At 40.2% G+C, this 20374-nt stretch overlaps 2 protein-coding genes across 4 annotated transcripts; one reads left to right on the top strand and one right to left on the bottom strand.

The window, feature by feature from the left end:
- Positions 1–12725: 12725 nt before the first annotated feature.
- On the bottom strand, positions 12726–17969 carry eIF4H1 (eukaryotic translation initiation factor 4H1). Of its 3 annotated transcripts, XM_064682288.1 has the most exons (5): positions 17813–17968; positions 16628–16933; positions 16284–16561; positions 15158–15385; positions 12726–15097 (listed from the first exon to the last, which is right to left on the bottom strand). In XM_064682288.1, the coding sequence occupies exons 1-5, from the start codon at positions 17842–17844 to the stop codon at positions 14931–14933; spliced, it is 1011 nt and encodes a 336-aa protein (XP_064538358.1). In that variant the 5' UTR covers positions 17845–17968; the 3' UTR covers positions 12726–14930. The 3 variants fall into 3 exon arrangements, with proteins under 3 accessions (XP_064538358.1, XP_064538357.1, XP_064538359.1); XM_064682287.1 differs by having other exon boundaries at positions 12726–15385; positions 17813–17969; XM_064682289.1 differs by having other exon boundaries at positions 12726–15385; positions 16365–16561.
- Positions 17970–18373: 404 nt separating this feature from the next.
- eIF2alpha (eukaryotic translation initiation factor 2 subunit alpha) lies at positions 18374–19992 on the top strand. The gene is made up of 2 exons (XM_064682290.1): positions 18374–19197; positions 19253–19992. Exons 1-2 carry the CDS (start codon positions 18503–18505, stop codon positions 19584–19586), a joined length of 1029 nt encoding a protein of 342 aa, XP_064538360.1. The 5' UTR covers positions 18374–18502; the 3' UTR covers positions 19587–19992.
- Positions 19993–20374: the final 382 nt, after the last annotated feature.

Here is a 20374-nt window from a genome sequence, read left to right as displayed (position 1 = left end):
TTTTTTGTTTCGAATTTCGGGCACTTTTTCGCTCTGTTTGCAAGGTCCTGACTGCGTTGCACACTCTGGACTCGGACTGGCAAAAGGCATCTACTGTCTTTGGCAAATGCTTGAAATTAGCAATTGGTTTTTCTTTAGTGTTTTATTTGATTTGATTGTTTTTCTTTTTGTTTTTTTGTTTTGTATTTATTTGTTTGTGTTTTCTTGCATATTTTGTATCTTTCTCTTTTCGGATTTGGTTGAAAGTGGCTGCTGTTTTGTTACCCGTAATCCGTTCGTCTCCGTGGTTCACTGAAACTGTCAGCTGCCGCAGCGCGTGTGCGTTCATCGAGTGTGACTTTCGTTCAGTTGCTGCCGCTCGGCATGTGGCAAGCAGTTCGGCCGGCTTCGGCTTAGGCTTCGGTTTCGGCTTGTGCCAGTTTCTCGGGCCGGAGAGCGCGCCGCGCCGCGCCGTGGCACACGGCATACGCCACTCGGTCATTGGGACAGGCCCAGGATAAGGAGCGCCAGCGAGCGTCAGAATGTAAAGCAAGAGCAAAAACAAAAATAGGCAACTAAAGGGCGAAAATAATGTGGAAAATTGTGGCAAATGTGCTGCATACGTCAGGGCGCAATGGTATTTCTGGCATTCGTTGCCTTTGCAAACACACTGACTTTTCCCGACTTTGCCAGTTTGTGCCTTTTGCCTGGCGGCCAGGTGCGCGTGCACTACGACTGCCCACGACTGCACTTGCCGGCGACCAACCCAACCCAACCCAATCCAACCCAACCACCCAACCACACACTCACAAAGCTCGGCTCTTTGCGTATTGTATTCATGTCCAGGGCGAGCCTTGGACCAACATATTTTTGATAGCCGCTGGAATGCATTCCTGACTAATTGACCGCAACGGAACACAGGACAATTAAGCCAGGTGCGCGCTCCGCCACAGCTAACTGTTAATTGTGCCACCAGCCATCAGCCAACCCACTTCCCCCCCCCCCCCCCCCACCACAGACGCAATTCTCGTGTTACCCGTAACTAGGATACCAGGAATGAGCCACATTAACTATGAACCGTCATAAAGTCAACGCTTTAGACGCCATTAAGCGGAACTGTCATAAAAGCTTGCCATTTATGTTATGTGGATGCAGTCTATTGGAATTAAATGTGTTTGTCACATGAATTCAAAAGAAATGAGTAAATATAATATATATTAAATACTATATATATATTTCCCACGTTAGTCAGCAAACTTAGATTATTAATTGGGACAAGAGCTAGTTATTAAAAACTATTTCATTGGAAATATGTGACAAGCAATTAAAACATTTCTATAAATATTGCTATTAAGCGCAATTCTATTATGAGAATCGCATGGGAAGGCCAAGAAGTCGGCGAGTGATAGAAAGACAGAGAGGGGGGGGAGGGTATATATATGTAAGTACACGATTTTTGTGTACTCAAGCAATATTTATAGATTTTAATGCTATTTAAATAACAGAGAGACAGAGGTCAATGCGTGGGAGAGATTAAATAAGCGAGACAAATGCGAAGGTGTATATTAAGTATTAGACAGAAAATGGAATCGAAACAGGAGAAAAAGGGAGAGAGAAACAGAGAGGGAAAGAGAGCGAGAGAGAACGACAGAGAGAGAGAGAGAGAGACAGAGACAGAGAAAGAGAGAGAGAGAGAGAGAGAGAGACGAGAGAGAGAGAGAGAGAGAGACGAGAGAGAGAGAGAGAGAGAGAGAGAGAGAGAGAAAGAGAGAGTGAGAGAGAGAGATAGAGAGAGAGAGAGAGAGAGAAAGAGAGAAAGAGAGAGAGAGAGAGAGAGAGACAGAAAGAAAGAGAGACCGAAAAAAAGCTATAGCGAAAGAGATATAGAGAAAGAGATATAGAGAACGAGATATAAAGAAAAAGAGAGATAAGAAGGGAAAGAAAAATTGAGAAGAGGGAAAAAGGAGAAATTTAAAGGGAGTGTCGAAAGCATGTTAGCTAAGCAATAAGTAACAAATAGCAATACGTAACAAATAGTACTTAGGGCCATGAAAATCGCATAGAAGGGCGATAAGCCAACAAGCGAGAAGAGAAGCTACTCAAGTATCAAGGTTTCACATATGCAAACTATGCAAGTAGTCAGAAATGTAAAAGAAACTTTAAGTGGGCGAATAAAAGATAGCTTTATTCCATCTGAGATCGACTCAGCAAAAATAAATGCTGCCCTCTGCCGTTAGTCAGCAAACTTAGACTATTAATTGGGACAAGAGCTAATTATTAAAAAATATTTCATTGGAAATATGTGACAAGCAATTAAAACATTTCTATAAATATTGCTATTAAGCGCAATTCTATTATGAGAATCGCATGGGAAGGCCAAGAAGTCGGCGAGTGATAGAAAGACAGAGAGGGGGGGGAGGGTATATATATGTAAGTACACGATTTTTGTGTACTCAAGCAATATTTATAGATTTTAATGCTATTTAAATAACAGAGAGTCAGAGGTCAATGCGTGGGAGAGATTAAATAAGCGAGACAAATGCGAAGGTGTATATTAAGTATTAGACAGAAAATGGAATCGAAACAGGAGAAAAAGGGAGAGAGAAACAGAGAGGGAAAGAGAGCGAGAGAGAACGACAGAGAGAGAGAGAGAGAGAGAACGAGAGAGAGAGAGAGAGAGAGAGAGAGAGAGAGAGAGAGAGAGAGAGAGAGAGAGAGAGAGAGAGAGAGGGAGAGAGAGAGAAAGAGAGAGAGACAGAGGGAGAGAGAGAGAGAGAGAGAGAGAGAGAGAGAGAGAGAGAGAGAGAGAGAGAGAGAGAGAATGAGAAAGAGAAAGAGAGAGTGAGAGAGAAGGACAGAGAGAAAGAGAGCGAGAGAGAACGACAGAGAGAGAGAGAGAGAGAGAGAGACAGAGAAAGAGAGAGAGAGAGAGAGAGAGAGAGAGACGAGAGAGAGAGAGAGAGAGAGAGAGAGACAGAGAGAGAGAGTGAGAGAGAATGAGAAAGAGAAAGAGAAAGAGAGAGTGAGAGAGAAGGACAGAGAGAAAGAGAGACAGAGAAAAAGCTATAGCGAAAGAGATATAGAGAACGAAATATAAAGAAAGAGAGAGGGAAAGAAATATTGAGAAGAGGGAAAAAGGAGAAATTTAAAGGGAGTGTCGAAGGCATGTTAGCTAAGCAATAAGTAACAAATAGCAATACGTAACAAATGGTACTTAGGGCCATGAAAATCGCATAGAAGGGCGATAAGCCAACAAGCGAGAAGAGAAGCTACTCAAGTATCAAGGTTTCACATATGCAAACTATGCAAGTAGTGAGAAATGTAAAGGAAACTTTAAGTGTGCCAACTGATGGGCGAATAAAAGATAGCTTTATTCCATCTGAGATCGACTCAGCAAAAATAAATTCTGCCCTCTGCCTGTTGAAAACAGTTGCACATCTATTTATTATTATATATGTATATACTTTTAGTACACATTTTTACCTGGACACAGGGCTATAGAGTTACAGCAGAGGCGTGCATTGTTGGAGAAAATTGCTGGCAATGTGCATTATTTATTTGCTTTTTGTATAAAATGATCGAATATCAGGTGACAAAGCAATCCCTAAATGCAGCTCTGAGGCATGCGGCAAAAAGTGTGCAATTGAGGCAACAACAGCAAGACGAACAACAATACCAACTATAATATTAGCTACAGCAGCAGCAGCAGCAGAGGCAAAGGCAGCAGCAGAGACAGCAGCAGCAGCAGCAGAGGCAGCAGCAGCAGAGGCAGCAGCAGCAGAGGCAGCAGCAGCAGAGGCAGAGGCAGCAGCAGAGACAGCAGCAGCAGCAGCTGTGGCAGCTCTCGCCCCACCCACAATATTAGCTTACAGTGCGTGCTGGGCAACACGGCGTATGAGCAATGCGAGCTGTCGCACTGTATGTGTGTGCGAGTGTATATGTGTGTGTGTGTATGTGTGCGTGTGCATGTGTGTATGTGTGCGTGGACTGGCTTAAAGGGAACTGCGGATGATGTCAGCGAACGAGGCAAGCACTCGCACAAATCGTTGTGTGGCGCTTGTGTCTGCTTATATGTATATATGTGTGTGTGTGTTGTACATTTACATGTGTGAGAGTTGGTGTGAGAGTTGGTGTGAGAGTTGGTGTGTGTGTGTGTGTGTGTGGCATGCAACACTGCCGCAACAGCAGCAGCAAACAAAGCAACAAAAACTTCAGTGGGCCAACAAAGTCGCACGTACGTCCTCGTAGTGTCCTCGCACACACACACACACACCCATTTCAATATGTACACATATACACACACACAAGCACACACACATATACACATATCCAGCACTCCTTTGCCACGCGCGTCTTTCGTTCTGAGCGCTTTTTTTTTTTTTGCTTTCTGTTCCTCTCTTCATACACTCGCACAGGGTATTCGAATTTTCTTATGCCATATGCAACGCATAGAAGTAGTCATAAAATATATATATATATTCCTGATTTATATCAGCAGCTGAGGCAATATAGTCCTGCCGTCTCTCTCTCTCTCTCTCTCTCTCTCTCTCTGTCTCTCTATGCAAACTAGCCTCTCGGGTTCTCTTATAAATGTATGGAAAAGTTTTTCCATTTTCACATATCGGCAAGGTCTTCTACTTTATAATATTTTTGCCCTGGCAACATCGATTGAAAATATAGCCCCTATGCCATATCGTAAGCAAGAGTATTCAGTCTTCGGCGTGCCCTCCTTTTTTTTTCTCGTTTTACCCATTTCATTTTGTAGCGATTGTTGTTGTTTTTTGTTGTTCTGATGTTGCGCAAAAGTAAAAAGGCGCTCATTTCATGAATGAACAATGACGACATTCTGACAGTGTGCGGGTAGCCGAGGCGTGGCGAGGGGTAGCGAGGGGTGGGGAGGGGGGCGGGGCTGTTGGTCTGCCGATAGGGCCAGCGGGGTGTAGAATGCAGCGCTATCTGTCGTCCATCACATTGTCAAGTACGACTAAATTTCCGCACCTTTGTTCGCACAAGCACAATAACACACTCACACTCCTATACGAGCGCACACACACACACACACACATAGGCACATATATCGAGTTTAGTCAACCTGACATAAACCACATTTTGGCCAAAGTCTTATTTCTTCAAGTGTTGTTGCCAAGCAAAAGTGATTTCGTCCAGAAAACTAAACGTACGCAAATATTAAATGTTTAAGGCGAAAAGATTTCACCACAAAGAATTCACTAACATTTTTTTGGACAATAACTTATCAAGAGCTAGACTCGCATCCGAATCTGAATATGGGATTAATTCAATTGGAACAGTTTGAAGCACATTGAAAATGGAACCGGTTGAATCCAATTGGAATCATATTAGAATGAGTGGCAGCCATGGCAACTGATGCGACTGGCAGCACATTCGAATCTATTGAAGCCAATTTAAGCCCATTGGAAACTTATTGGACACCAGTTGAGCTCTGGATTAGTCGAGCGCAAGGGAAGCCATTCAAATCAAGTGGAAGCCACTGGAATTCCATTGAGCTATGGACAATTGCAGCGCCTTGAAGCATATTCAAATTCATTTGATTACCTAAAACGAATTTAAACCAATTGGAAGGTAGGCAAATCAATTGGAGTCCTATTCGAATCGATCGGGCTGCTGTCCAAATTTCTGTAAGTAATTACAACTATTTAAAGCCCGCTTTGAACTATTCGGGTTCCCATTTAAATTCCTGTTAGCAATTGAAATTAATAAATACTTATTTGCAAATCAATTGACAACCTATTGGAATCCATCGGGATCCCGTCTTTAATCCAATTGGAAACCTTCTCGCATCCTTCAGGACCTTATCTATATTTCTGTAAGCAATTGAAATTAATGAGATCTGATTGGAAATCATGCACATCAATCGGAATCCGTGTAAATTCCATTCCAATGAAACCCATTGAAAGCGATGCAATTCAATTGGAATCCTATTCGAAGCCCGTGTATATTCCTGTAAGCTATTGAATCTAATTGAAACCCATTGAAAACTGTGCAATTCAATTGGAATCCCATTTAAAGCCCATGTAAATTCATCTACGCAATTGAAACCAATTGCAATCAGTTGGAACCTTATTGGAATCGGTCGGAAATCCAACTGAATTCTCGAAAGCAGCTTGAACTCTATTCCAACTACCAGTTCGATATAAATATTTAATTAATTATTATTGTACCTGTACGTAATTATTAAAGTGCCTAAAAGTAGGGCACCTTTTTACTAAATTCGAATTAATTTCTTTAATTCTCTAATTAGTTAAAAGGCAATCGAATGTTAAACAAATAAATTGAATACAACCCTTTGCCAGAAATTTTCCTGACACGCTGATCAATCAGCCAATCAGTCTGTCAATCAGTCAGTCAATCGGTCTGTCAATCAGTCAGTCAATCAGCTAGCATTGACAAACAACTTAAGAGCTACTAATTATCCTCCAACTCTTTCAAATATATATTTGAGCCCAGGCATATTTTACTATATTCCAGTTAAAATCCCAACTTAAAGTTATTTCATCTCATTCATGTCAATTTATGGCTGCAAACTAACCGATATATATTTATATTTTTTTTTTTTACAAATTACTTTGCCTTTGGGCGCTTGCACTTTCCATTTCACCCAATCCTCCCCCCCCCCCCCTTCGCCCTGCCGCTGCGTGCGTGCGGGCACAGGTTGACCTCTAACTGGCAGCCAATGGCGGTGTGTGTGTGTAATGTACACCTGAAATATAACCCCCCCCCCCCTCTAGATAGTACACGCCCCGCTCTTATCGTATACACGTATTAACATAACCTTACATTATTCAACTTTTCCGTTTTCTCGCCTTGTTGTTGTTGTTGTTGTTGTTGTTGCGGCAGGCGCAGGCCGGTTCATTCTGGGCGAGGGGATTGGTCGGGGCGTAAATGTACATAAATTTGGTTTATGAGCTGCGCGTGTTGCCGACGCCGCCTGCGCTCTCCAGATATCCTTGCTGCGGCTGTCGCTTACGTGTTGACAGTTGGGCGAACCATCGACAACAACAACAACAACAACAAGAAGAACAAGAAGAACAATCAAGACCATAGTAAATATAACAAGGCTAATTATGCCATTGCCAGCGTCATTGTAATTACGCATAATATTCAAGTACTTGTGTATATGAGATCGCTTATTTCTATGCCGACATTTGTGCCTGTGTGTGAGTCTGTGTGTGTGTGTGTGTGTGTGTGTGTGTGTCTGTGTGTCTGTGTGTCTGTGTGTCTGTGTGTGGGCGTGTCTGCGCGTGTGGGCGTGTATTTGTGTGCACAAATTGAAATCCATTCAAGCGTTAAAACTGCGTTGTTTTTTTTAAATTGTAGCCGACTTTTGGCAATGGCCATGAATTAATGTTACATATTTACAGTATATTATCAATCTATATGTATAACTGTTTGTCCTGACTGATTGACTGACTGATTGACTAAAAGACTGACTGAAAGACTGACTGAAAAACTGACTGACTGACTGACTGATTGACGAAAAGTCTGACAAACTGACTGACAAACTGACTGACTGACTGACTAACTGACTGACTGAATGACTGACTGACGAATTGACTAAAAGACTGACTAAATGACTGACTGATTGACTGAAGACTGACTGACTGATTAACTGAAATACTGACCAACTGACTGACTGATTAAGTGACTGACTGACTGACTGACTGACGAATTGACTAAAAGACTGACCATTTGACTGACTGACTGATTGACTGAAAGACTAACAGACTGATTAACTGAAATACTCACCAACTGACTGACTGATTAAGTGACTGACTGACTGACTGACTGACTGACTGACTGGCTGACTGGCTGACTGGCTGGCTAACTGAATGACGGAAAGACTGACCATTTGACTGACTGATTAACTGACTGACTGACTGACTGAAAGACTGACCAATTCACTGACTGACTGACTGACTGACTGACTGACTGACTGTCTGACTGATTGCTAATCAAGCGGAAATATTTACTTTATGTGTTAAGCTAGCTTTTAGCAAGCAAATATGGAAAAAATGCGGATAACAATTGCATGCATACTTTTTTAATGAAGCTCACTTTCAAAGATCTGTTTATGATAATTAATTTGCAGATAAATTAGAAATATTTTTCTTCGACTTCAAGCTCATTTTAAAAGGGCTTAAAACATTGATTACGGCTTTTGCCAGGATCGACTTCAAGCTTAATTTTAAATTATCTGTTATCTCTTTGTAATATACAATTTAGGATGTCGGATTTCAATTCTTGGCAAAACAAATAAAATTCAAATAGAAGAAAAAAGAGGAATGTAGGACTTTAGTCAGTATTTGTTAAGTTATATAAGACATGTTTGTTATATAAGACATAAAAATAAGAACATTTATGCATATTTTGAATTCAACCTATTGGGTCATATCAATATTTGCGGCAGTTCCAAGAAAGATATAAAAATAAAAATAATAATAATAATGCATAAAATGAGGATGTTGTCTTATTGAAATAAGCTCAATGTCAAAATGGTGTCATTTTGCGTGCGCTTACTGTGCACATACACACGCACACGCACACGCACACGAACACACATACACATGCTTAACATGCAATGCTAGCGCCCACTCATTGGCCACATCCATTGCAGCAGCAGCAGCAGCTGCGGCAGCAGCGCAGTCAAAATCAACGCAATTTGCAAACGCACGTTCACCCTAACCTCGACACGGCGACAGCCGCCCGCCGTGCAATCTGCACTCGCCCCTCCCACAGCCTCAACCAATTACCACAGCCATTTTTTTTTCTGTTTTTTTTTGTGTTTGCTTTGCATTTCATTTCGTGTTGCGTTGCTTTGGAAACCAGCGACAGCGGCGACGACGACAACAACAACAACAACAAGAACAACAACGACGATGACGACGACGAAGCCGACAACGAGCGTTAAAATGTGCAGCAAACACGCGATTAAAGTTCACAAAATGGTCTGGGTAGGGGGGTCGTGGGACTGCGAATAGGCAGAAATCATCCAAATGCCACAAAGCCAAGCGCTCAACTCTCAGCCACAGTCAATTTGTGGGGCAGACATTAGTGTGCACCCCAGCCTTCCCCAACCCGCAAGCAACATGTGCCAGTGCAGCTGCACCAGAGCAAAGATCTGTCAGTGGGCGGTGCAGGGGCGCGGCGTGGGAGGGGGGGCCAAATGTACGGCACGCGATTTGCTCAACTGCTGCATGCAGTTGACTGATTTTTTGGCAGGCACTCAGCCAAACAGCCTCTAAATGGAGCACCCAACATGCAAAGTGTGTGTGCCCGTGTATGTGTGTGTGTGTGCGAACTTGTGTAGCTGTGAGTGTGTCTGTGTGTGTGTGTGTGTGTGTGTGTTGCTTGTGTGACTGCTGTAACTGCTGATGCCATTTGCTTCATTGTTTTTTTTTTTGTTCTTTTTTTTCGGGGTTAACTGCAATGCGCTGCGGGCGATGAACGGCGGCCGCCTGGGCCGCCTGGGCTCTCGCTGCATTTCTTGCATAGGCATATTGCCACTTACGATCCACATGGTATCCACGAAAAATGTATGTGCCTTTCGCCTGGGGTCCCTTGAAAAGAATTCGTGATAACATTTCATTTTTATATGTGTAAAAAGGGCATTACGAGTTTATGCAAATGCATGTAAGAGGCACAAAATGCCGCCGCCAGGCATACATATGCATACATACATACATACATACATATATGCTCGGCCGAGTCGATTGAGCCATGTGCGCAGCTCTGTCCGTTTGTACAAGCCCACCGATAAGAGCTAGAGACATTGAATTTCGATCAAATCATCGATAACTCAGTCGTCACCCATGAGATCGATAAGAATCAAAGTTTAAACTTTCAGAGCACATCTCGAAGTTAATGATACAAACATTCAATTCAATGACAGACCCCTATCCAGAATATTTAACCTAGTTTCCCAAATAGCTGACTGTAAGATCTAAGCACCAAAGTTAATCGATAATCCATTTTCCGAACATAGCCAGCATTGGCTTGTGTTGTGTCGCATTTTCTTGAAATTTCTCGTACAATGCAGCACATTCCTTTCGGCAAAAGCCACGTACTACTTTGCTGATAAACGATTTGCACTTCTTCGCATGTTGCCAATATTCAGAAAATTGACAGAAATAGGTTAATAACATTAATTGAAGGACATTTTGTGGCACAGTTTTATCATATGCCACACGCGCTTTTTTATGAACGCATCAAGGTTTCAATTATAGAAGAAATTATATTAAAATAAATGTAGGGAAAATTGACCAGAGCTGGACTTAAATTTGGATTTTTGTAGATTTTCCCTATAAAGAGCGATTAAAAACTTAAAGAACTGCTTTTCCTTTGGACTAAACTAATAAATATTCGATTGATCTTAAAATACAGATAAATTAAGATATATTTCAACTATATCAATTGAAAAAGCTCACTCCTAAGATAAAATTCCCTAAGGATTACTTTCTATTGACTCCGAAATTAGAGAAATATGCTGACAAAAAAAAAAGGAGAAGGGAAAATCGAAATTTTTAATGTAAATGCAAATTGTTTTAAGCGTCGTCATAAACATATATTTAGGCGCGTGTTTATGACTTTGACAGCTCAGAAACTAAAGTCGCTGGCAAGGACAACGGCACGGGCGTTTCCTGCGGGTTGCTGCCATTGATTTTCATAAGCAGCGCTTAAATGCAAATTAAATGCCTATTAATTATGCGGGCGCACACACACAGCTCAAGTGTTGCCTAAAATTGTGCCCCTATTGCTGTTCTTGTTGTTGTTGCTGTTGTATTTCGGCCTTCTTATGGCGTCATTACGCCCGCGCTGATAACGGTAAATAAAACACACAAGCCCAAACATCAACAACAACAAAAAAACTGACAAGTGCTGAAAAATTCATCAAAAAGCCAAAACGAAATATATCACACATAGCACACCCACACGCGTTCACACACACACAGACAACCGCCATTTATTTTTTTTGTTTAACATCTCTGCTCATATGTATGTATGTATATATGCATAGCCCTATACATACAAACATACGTATATGCGTAATGCACGCGCTTATCCCTTACGCATGTATGTCAGTGCGTAAGTGTGTGTGTTGGTAAGTGTGTCGTAATTGGCAGCCTGTGCTGCACCGATGACATCATGCAGCGGCGGAGACAGCGACGCGCCAAACACCTTCCAGAGTTGCCAACTGTCCTGTGTGTAAGTGTATGTGTGTGTGTGTGTGAGTGCGGGCTTGGCTAACATTCCAATTGGCCCCATTTAAAAAAGGCGACTGACCAACGCGTACAGGCAAATATGTACATACAAGCCACAAGACATTCGCAATATGTTGTTGCACTTTTATGTACATAAATAAATGTATATACATATATGTATATAGTAGGTATTTATGTATGTAAGTACATATGTATATGGCTGTATGTATGGGCTTACTGCTTGTGATGAGCGCGTGACGTAATCACTTAGTCACGCGAATCACGACCTAAAAACAAATTTAAATAGCGGCTAACTACTGCGGCTCCGCCACTTACCGCCGCCCCTTCTCACTTGAGACCAAAAAAACACTCAAGCAGTGTTCCATACGATTTTTGGCCATGTCCCGAATGCGGCAACTGAAATTTAATAAATTTCAATTCAATTAAATTTGCTCTCAATTCTGAGAACAATTATTCCAGGCATTTACCTTTCGCAGACTTTAGCTTGGCAAAAATGTACGAAATTGAAAAAGGCCGATAGATCAATTTGTAATCGATTTCGTGTGAACAGCTCCAACACTGGCGATAATTCATCCTGTTTGACGGGCGACGAGCAAAGTCCAGAGGGGGGAAGGGGAAGGATGGGAGGGGGTCGCAACCCATTTGGTTAGGACAAGAAAATTAAAAACACGGCTTTGTTTATATATATGTATGTATATATATATATCGTACAAAATGTTCAAACAACAAAAAATATATATATATATATATAATGTATATATATTTTGTTAAGAGTTTTTTAAATTATGTAATGCTTGAATTGTTGCTTTTTGTTTGTTAACTGATCCTCTCTCAGCATTTAGTTGATGAATGCCTTGTTCGGATTTCGATTTAGAATTGGATTATGAGACTATTCAGTATTTAAATTTGTTATTGCTGTTTACTATTTTTAGTTTCGAGTTTTAATTCGTTTTGCTAATTCAATAATTTATAGAAATTGTTGCCATGTTAAGATTATTAATTGCTAAACTTTTTGTATTGCATGCGAAGAATATAGCTTAATTCTCTGCGCTAAATTTGTCATTAGTTATTAAATATTTATAGATATATGTATATACATATACATGTATTCTCATATACATACATATATATATATATATATGTATATATATATTATGACATAATTTAACGGCTACTTTTTGCATTGTATAAATTCTTCTTGTTTTTTGTTTATTTTTCTGTTTTCAGTTTGTTTTTTTTTTTGAGTTTTTAGTTTTTCTTTTCTTTTCGCTTAAATTTTCCATCGATTTTCGTACTGGGCGTCATTTAAAATGCATATCAAAGTTCTTACTTCGGATAGTTAGGTATATATGTATATATATGTATATATATATTTGCTTTTTTTTTTTTTTTTTTTATTGTTAATTTAAATAGATTTAAACTTTACGTTGCTTGCGTTCTGGATGGGACTTTAAATGGTAATTAAATACAAATATTACTTTTCATTACTTCACTTTTTGCTTAATTGCCCGCTGCTACTTGTTTTGTCTACGCTTTATTAGTAGGTAAATCTTTGACTTTCGTTTAATATTAGAGCTAAAATTATAAAAAGTTTACGTTCTTTTTTCGTTTAGCGAACTGCTTGTGAATCGCATTTTCTTTGTTTTTATTTATGTTTTTTTTTTTATGGTTTTCCTCTAAGTTTTCTTCGTTTTAGGTTTTATGATACAAAATTTGTTTTAACAAAAAAGAAAATGAAGAAAATGTACATTCAATTTGTTTAATATTTGTAATAGGCATCGAAATAACGCCGGCAACACTTTAAGGACCCTAAACAGATCTCGCACGGACTATTACGATTATTTGCTTTAGTTAAAACAATTGTCTATTAAGTTATAATTTTTCTGTTTTGGCTACGCGAAAATTGAATTGTGCGGCAAATGGATTATTGTTATTAACTCTCAGTCTAAATGTTCTGTAATGCTCCAACAATAGAGAAATATGTCGTTTAATATGCTTTTGATTGAAAACGACTTGAAAAATGTTGGCAGCATTTTGAAAAAAGAACGCTCACAATATGTTCTTATTTAAATGATTTAGGCTTTATTTGAAAAAAAAAAAATTGACACAAAAAAAATAATAATAAAATTATTAAAGAGAATTAAAAAAAAAAAGCAAAAACATTTAATTGAGTTCATAATTTGTAAACGTATTCAAAATCGGCCGTCGCCGTTGTCGCTAGTCGCCAAAGTTAAAAAAAAAAAATAGATATATTTATATATAGTTATATAATTAATTGATATCTTTCGCTTAATATACATATATATGTGTGTTTGCCCTGCGTATTTCAATTATCTACAAGGAAGAAAATTTTGCTTTTAAATCAATGCCGCCGGCGTGTCCCTCCCTCTGTCTGTCTGTCTGTCTGTCAGTCGAGCATATAAACGGGGCCAATTGCAGCCGACAACAAATTATTACAAAATTGATTAACAAAAAGTTTAATTTAAAAAATGATATAGAAAAATTTTACAAACAAGAGAGAGAGAGAGAGAAGAGAATTTTGGTCGCGACTTAGTTAAACTGTTTGCTTGGATTACATAGTTCATATATATATATATACATATATATACATATGTATATATATATATAGTCTGTGTGTGAATTGATGTTTAATATATATATATAAATTTGTTGTTTGTTTTTGCTGTTGTTTTTGTTATTTTAATACGTACGTAGTTGGTGTTTTATATTTTCACTGCGGTTCGTTTTTTTTCATTTTTGTTTTTTTGATTTTTTTTGTTGTTTTTCTTGTTAAGTATTTTTCGTTTTTTTAGTGTTTTCTTGTATTTTTGCTATATAAATTGTATAAACTGCCTGCCTGCTTGCTAACGCTGAACGCTTGTCAAATTTTAGTTTGTTTGTTTTTTTTTTGTCGTTTTTTTCTCAGTTTTTTGCTGTTTTTTGTTTTGTTTTTTTTTTGCTTAAATGGTAAGAACGTAATTGTTTTTTGTTTTTTCTTTTTTGTTTTTGTTTTGTTTTTGTTTTGTTGGTTTACAATATGCATTACTTAACTAACAAATAGCAGCGCGCATATATGGACTATACGTATTCGGTATAGCTATATGCACGGCTCTAACTTTACCGCTGCTTACAGACTAACATTTAAAGACTTTCCATTGTTGTTATTTCTGTTATTGTTAATGGTGTTGTTGTTGGTGTTGTCGTTGAAGTTGTTAAAGTTGTTGTTGTTGTTGGTGTTGGTGTTGTCGTTGAAATTGTTATTGTTGTCGCCGATGTTATTGTTCCTTTAGCTCCAATATCCAATATCCAGCAAACTCATGTGATCAGAAAGTTATTTCGCATTGTTTGTTTGTTTGTTTGTTGGTTTGTTTTCTTGTTAAGTTGCTTTGTTGCTGCGGCTGACGGGGGGAGGGCCAGCCATATGTTTTTTTTGTGTATTATGTATGCATAGTACATAGCGTTTTTATATAATAGGTATATAGCGTAGTTATTAATTATATTTTTGTATTGTTTTTGCATTTGCTTCCATTTCATCCGCTCGACTCTTCATATATATGCATTCCGCCTCTTTCACGCAAATGATATACGCCCCTATCATTCTCATTCTTAGCTCTGTTTGTTGTTTGTATTGTTATTTTGCTGTTTTGTTTGTTTAAATATCATTATAGGCATAGTAAAGATACCCAGAGCCGCCTAGTTATCGCCATTGTGATTGATATTCTGTTGTAGCTCCTTGAGCTTTTCCTCGCGCGGCTTGGCATTGCCGAATATGGAGGCTGATTGTTTGGTTTCAGCCACCGCGTTAATGGGCGCCGCAATAGTTCGCGGCTTTAGCTGGAGGCGTGGCCGCTCCGTATCATCTGCAACAACATCCAAATTATTAGCAGTCATATTCGAATCTTGCCTCATCGAATTGTTACCAATGGCGCCCAATGCAACGCCGCTGGGACGTTCCTGCTGCTGGTTGGGATTATAGTGGGTGCGCTCGCGGTCACGATGCCGGCTAAAGTTGTTATACCGATCGCCATCGCGCGACTGGTTGCCATAGCTGCCCTCGCGTTGGCCACGATCCCGATCCCGATCCTGATTGCGATCGAAGCGCTCGTCATTGTTAAAATTACCATAACGGCCGCGATTTGCCGGGCGATCTGCAAAAACGTGCATACGGTAAATATATATGTACATATATATACATTTATATATATTTGGCAGCAATTTAGTGATACGGGCTGTCTACTGCCTAGTATTAAACTACGAATCGAGCCGTGGTATCAAGCAGCATGCGGAGCCCGGTTTTACTTATAGATAATATTAATCATATTCAATTATTTGAAGCGTGCTACAATTGCATTCGAAATCAATTTGTATCTTAAATAAACCTGAATATTATCTAGGCATGTATAGGTGTGGTGCGTAAATGTGTAGATAATAAATTAAAATAAATTTTATAGGTTTTAGGCACAACTAAATACAATTAAATTTAAAGGCAAATAGCTGCTCCGGCGTGGATAGAACAGAAACAAACTAAATACAACCAATTTAGAGGAGAAAATGTCGAACAATGTCCAAAAGTAAAATATAAATGGAAAAATACAAAAACTGTGAATAAGAGAAAATAATGCCAGAAACTATATGGTCTGCTGTTCCGGTTTTAAATTCGTATTCCAGCGCAAAGGCAAAGCAAAAGCGAAATTTTGTATTGAAATTGAAAATTTGGAACAGCCAGAAAGAGGGTACGGGTAGAAGTTAAGGGCTTAATATTATGACTAGGCAAACAAAGAGTGCATGATAGAGTCAAAGGAATATATGTATGTATATATAAGAGTTCGAAACTGGTGGGTCAATATATTTATATATATATATGCAGATGCTGGCCGCTTTAAGGTCGCGCGTATGTGGTTTTCTTTTGTTGTCCATGCGAATTTGGCGAACTACAATTTGGTTGGTTTTTTTTTTGTTGTTGTTGAGGACTACGAATATGCATCTACGTATTTGGTTGGAGGTTGTAGTAGGTTGCACTTGCGTGGCAGATAATAAATGCTTTACCATTGTATCCTCTATTCATGCCGGAGCTGGCGCCGCCACGACTTCTATCACTGTGACCACCATAATTATCATTGTACGAACCTCTACTATCGCCACGATTACCAGAGCCGCCGCCGGCCTCGCGACCGCCGCCGGTGCCAGGACCGCCTCGGCTATACGATTGACTGCTGCCGCCCTGACGTGGTGGTCCCCGTTTCTGGAAGCCATCTCGTCCGCCATCGCGGCTCATGCCGCCGCCATTGCCGCCGCCGCCGCCGCCGCCAATGCCGCCACCAGGGCTATACAAAGCAACAAGAACGAGATTAGGCGAAAAGCTATTATCAAATATAAGATGGTCGACTTACCGTTCATTTTTCCTGCGATCGGCAATGTCTATCCGCAGCGGAGCCGACAGATCATCCAATTTTATTCGACCATCACATTCGAGGGCGCGTTCCAAATTTTCCAGCGTCTCAAACTCCACATAACAGAAGCCCTTAAACATATCCGTTTCGCGATCCTTGACCAGTCGCACGTTTTTCACCTCGAAGTCATTGAATATTTTCATAACATCTCCCTGGACGAGACCCTGCGGCAAGTTGCCCACGTACGCAATAAATGGCGGTTCCGTTGGCATTTGCTTCACATGCCGTTCGCCTCCAAAGCCACCTCTAAAATAAAAATAATAATACAATTTAAATAAATAAAAACAAACAAGAAAATAGCAGTTAGTGGGCAAACTACAACCGACAACTGAAAACAACAACAACAACAACGAACAGCAGCAGCAGCAGCACGCGCCGGCCCGGCTGCGACGTCAACGCACGTGTGACCGAACCGGAGCCGAACCGAACGCATTCGAATAAAACAAAAATAGTTGCCGCTCGAATTACAAGCAAACATCACCAATAACAAACCGGAGCGCAGCGTTTTGTAAATAAAAGGCAGACAACATACTGCAGTAAAAACAAAAAGCACAAACCGAAAAAGAAAAAAAGAAAAAAGAAAGAAAAACAAAAACGCGCGCGCTTTTAATTATTTTGCGGCAAAAACTGTGCAGAAATTCGCCCATAAATCTGGATGTCTATTTAAAGCCGCCCATAACTATCGAAGGCGGCGCTGGCGCTGCTGCTACTTTAGCAGTTAAATCCAAAGGCAAATCGCGTACCGCCGACGTCAGCGTCGGCAGCGGCGTCGGCCAACGGGCGACAGCGCTCAAATCGTCCGAAAAAAAATAGCAAAGAAAAAGAAATGTGGAAGAAAAAAGAAAAAAAACACGCACACTTGCGAGCACACACGTACACACACTGCCGTACGCACGTATGTATGCATGTACATTTTCAGGGTGTGTGTGTGCGTAACTGTGTTTGTGTTTCGTGTGCGTGTGTGTGTGTGCGTGTTGCTTGACTTTTGCTTAAACCGCGTGCATTATTATACATTGGAGCACTTTTGCACTTGCTGGGGCACACACGGCGAACGCACTTGCACCTTTTGTACACAATTTCGGCTTGCTGGCTAGCACTGTTTTTGAATTATTTAATAATATTTACCTAGCGTGTTCATAACCACCTCTTCCAGCCATGTTTTATTTTTTTCAAATGAGCGAATTCGCTGCAATCCGCAGACTGACTACCAAGATTGTCGCCGTGTGCACGCGCTCCAGTGTGTACACACCAAATGCTAGCGGCGCTAAGGAAAACACCCACTAGTTGAAACCGTTATCACACTTGAAGTTTAGCTGAAAAATATTTAAATAAAATTGCATTTATTTTTTGCAGTTGCTGCAGTTAAATACAATTCTTTCGATTAAAAATCACACCCAGGTGCATTAACAAGCAACACTTACCAATTCGCCGAAAGTACCACCTGCATTGCTCAACACTAAATACCACGGGATGACAATATCGTTGGCCTGCATTAAAAACCTTCATCTGAATTATATAATGACGGATATTGCAATTTGAATAATAAGATTGGCGCATTTAATGTAAGTCAATTAAATCTGTTTTCTTGTCTTACTAACAGAATGACAGAATAATATCTATCGATATATCGATGCAAATTCGCCGCTTGAAACTCGCCCAATTTGTCGTTAAACAACACTGTTACCGCTCGGTTGCTTCTTCTTACGCCTTGTTTCGGCCGAATTGTACACGTTTTTGCTGCAATTTTGTTGGCATTTTCTCTTCAGTTTGCGCATATAATCAACCTGAATACAGTTTGTACTCAAAAGCAGCAAAATGGCTCTAACGTCACGCTTCTACTATGAAAAATATCCGGAGATCGAAGATGTCGTCATGGTTAATGTGCTCTCCATAGCCGAAATGGGCGCTTACGTCCATTTGCTGGAGTACAACAACATTGAGGGCATGATCTTGCTCTCAGAGCTGTCTCGTCGTCGCATACGCTCCATTAACAAATTGATACGCGTGGGCAAAACAGAGCCAGTTGTTGTCATACGTGTGGATAAGGAGAAGGGCTATATTGATCTATCCAAACGTCGTGTTTCGCCCGAGGATGTGGAGAAGTGTACCGAGAGATTTGCCAAAGCGAAGGCAATTAACTCTCTGTTGCGCCATGTGGCTGACATTTTGGGCTACGACAGCAGTGAGAAGCTGGAGGAGCTCTACCAGAAGACCGCCTGGTATTTTGAAAAGAAATACAACAGCAAAACGGTGGCCTATGACATTTTCAAGCAATCGGTAACCGATCCATCCGTTTTCGATGAATGCAACCTGGATGCGGAGACCAAGGAGGTGCTGCTGAGCAACATCAAACGCAAACTAGTCTCGCCCACAGTCAAAATACGCGCCGATATCGAGTGCTCGTGCTATGGCTATGAGGGCATCGATGCAGTCAAGGCATCGCTCAGCAAAGGCCTCGAGCTGAGCACAGAGGAGCTGCCCATACGCATCAATCTGATAGCACCACCGCTGTAAGTCAACTTTGAATTGAACTAAATGCTCACCCATTGATTACTTTCCCTTTAGCTATGTGATGACCACAGCCACCACAAAGAAGACAGACGGACTCAAGGCACTGGAGGTGGCCATTGAGAGCATACGCGCCAAGATAATTGAATTCGAGGGCGAGTTCAAGGTAATAATGGCGCCCAAGCTTGTTACGGCTATTGACGAGGCGGATCTGGCGCGTCGTCTGGAGCGCGCCGAGGCTGAGAACGCTCAAGTGGCTGGCGACGATGACGAAGAAGATGCTGCCGATCAGGAGGGTATGCAGTTTGATCCCGAGAAGGAGTTCAATCACAAAAGCTCTACACTGCGTGCCAACGAGGACGACGACGACGAAGACGATGATGAAGAGTAGATGATATACAAAAAAAACACACCAATTCGACCTAAAGCAACAACACCCAGCAGAACAACAAGAGCAGAATTAATTAATTATTTACATTATACATATATGTATAATATATTTATATTTATATATATATGGACTGTATGAACACGCGTGCGTGCGTGTGTATGTGAGTGTGGTGTGTGTGTGTGTGTATGTGTGTGGGCATATACACCTGAGAGATGAAAAAAACAATAGAACACAAACCCCCGAAGCAGGTGCATTCATTAAAGCCGGTGACTGTTACTTTTTCCAAATCATCGCCGGCGCCAGAGACTTTAACTAGAATATGTGTAGATATATACATATGTACATGCTATGGTTTATACATTTATAAATAATACATAAATAAAATCTAAAAGAAATTGTCCAACAACCACAAAAAAAAAACTGCTGCCTTCAGTCAGTTTTTAAATTTTTTCTAGTATCAAGTTCGGATTGCAATATTTCGAATGATTTAATAATCTTTATCAAGCATATTTGATGATTGGCCAAAAATCCGTATGCCTCGCCAATAAATTATGGGCAGATCTATTTAAATTTTAAAAGAAAGTTGCATTTGATGAAATATGATTACAATTGAGAGCGCAGCCTTTTCATTCCATTCCAATCCAAAACAATTCTCATTTTATTTAACCAATTCACTTCTCTCACATTATTTATATGGTTATAGTCTTAATACTAGCTCAAATTTGTATAATATATAGTGCGTATTTAATATAGTCAGGCATAGTTTGCAATATGCTTCAAATTATTTA

The sequence above is a fragment of the Drosophila montana genome, unplaced genomic scaffold, assembly GCF_035044405.1.
Source record: "Drosophila montana isolate Dmon_TW-CO22-7 unplaced genomic scaffold, ASM3504440v1 contig_2481_1, whole genome shotgun sequence".
Classification (NCBI taxonomy): domain Eukaryota; kingdom Metazoa; phylum Arthropoda; class Insecta; order Diptera; family Drosophilidae; genus Drosophila; species Drosophila montana.
The sequence above is the reverse complement of the archived record's forward strand: the minus strand, read 5'-3'. Positions and strand labels throughout refer to the sequence as shown.

Excerpts from the sequence above, each read along its gene's own strand:
- eIF4H1 (XM_064682287.1), bottom strand. The coding sequence starts at position 17,844 with ATGGCTGGAAGAGGTGGTTATGAACACGCTAG. Across the intron at positions 16,562-16,627 it reads GATCGCAGGAAAAATGAACG|CCCTGGTGGCGGCATTGGCG; the intron begins GTAAGTCGACCA and ends TGCTTTGTATAG. Across the intron at positions 15,386-16,283 it reads CATGAATAGAGGATACAATG|ATCGCCCGGCAAATCGCGGC; the intron begins GTAAAGCATTTA and ends ACGTTTTTGCAG.
- eIF2alpha (XM_064682290.1), top strand. The coding sequence starts at position 18,503 with ATGGCTCTAACGTCACGCTTCTACTATGAAAAATATCCGGAGATCGAA. Across the intron at positions 19,198-19,252 it reads AATCTGATAGCACCACCGCT|CTATGTGATGACCACAGCCA; the intron begins GTAAGTCAACTT and ends CTTTCCCTTTAG.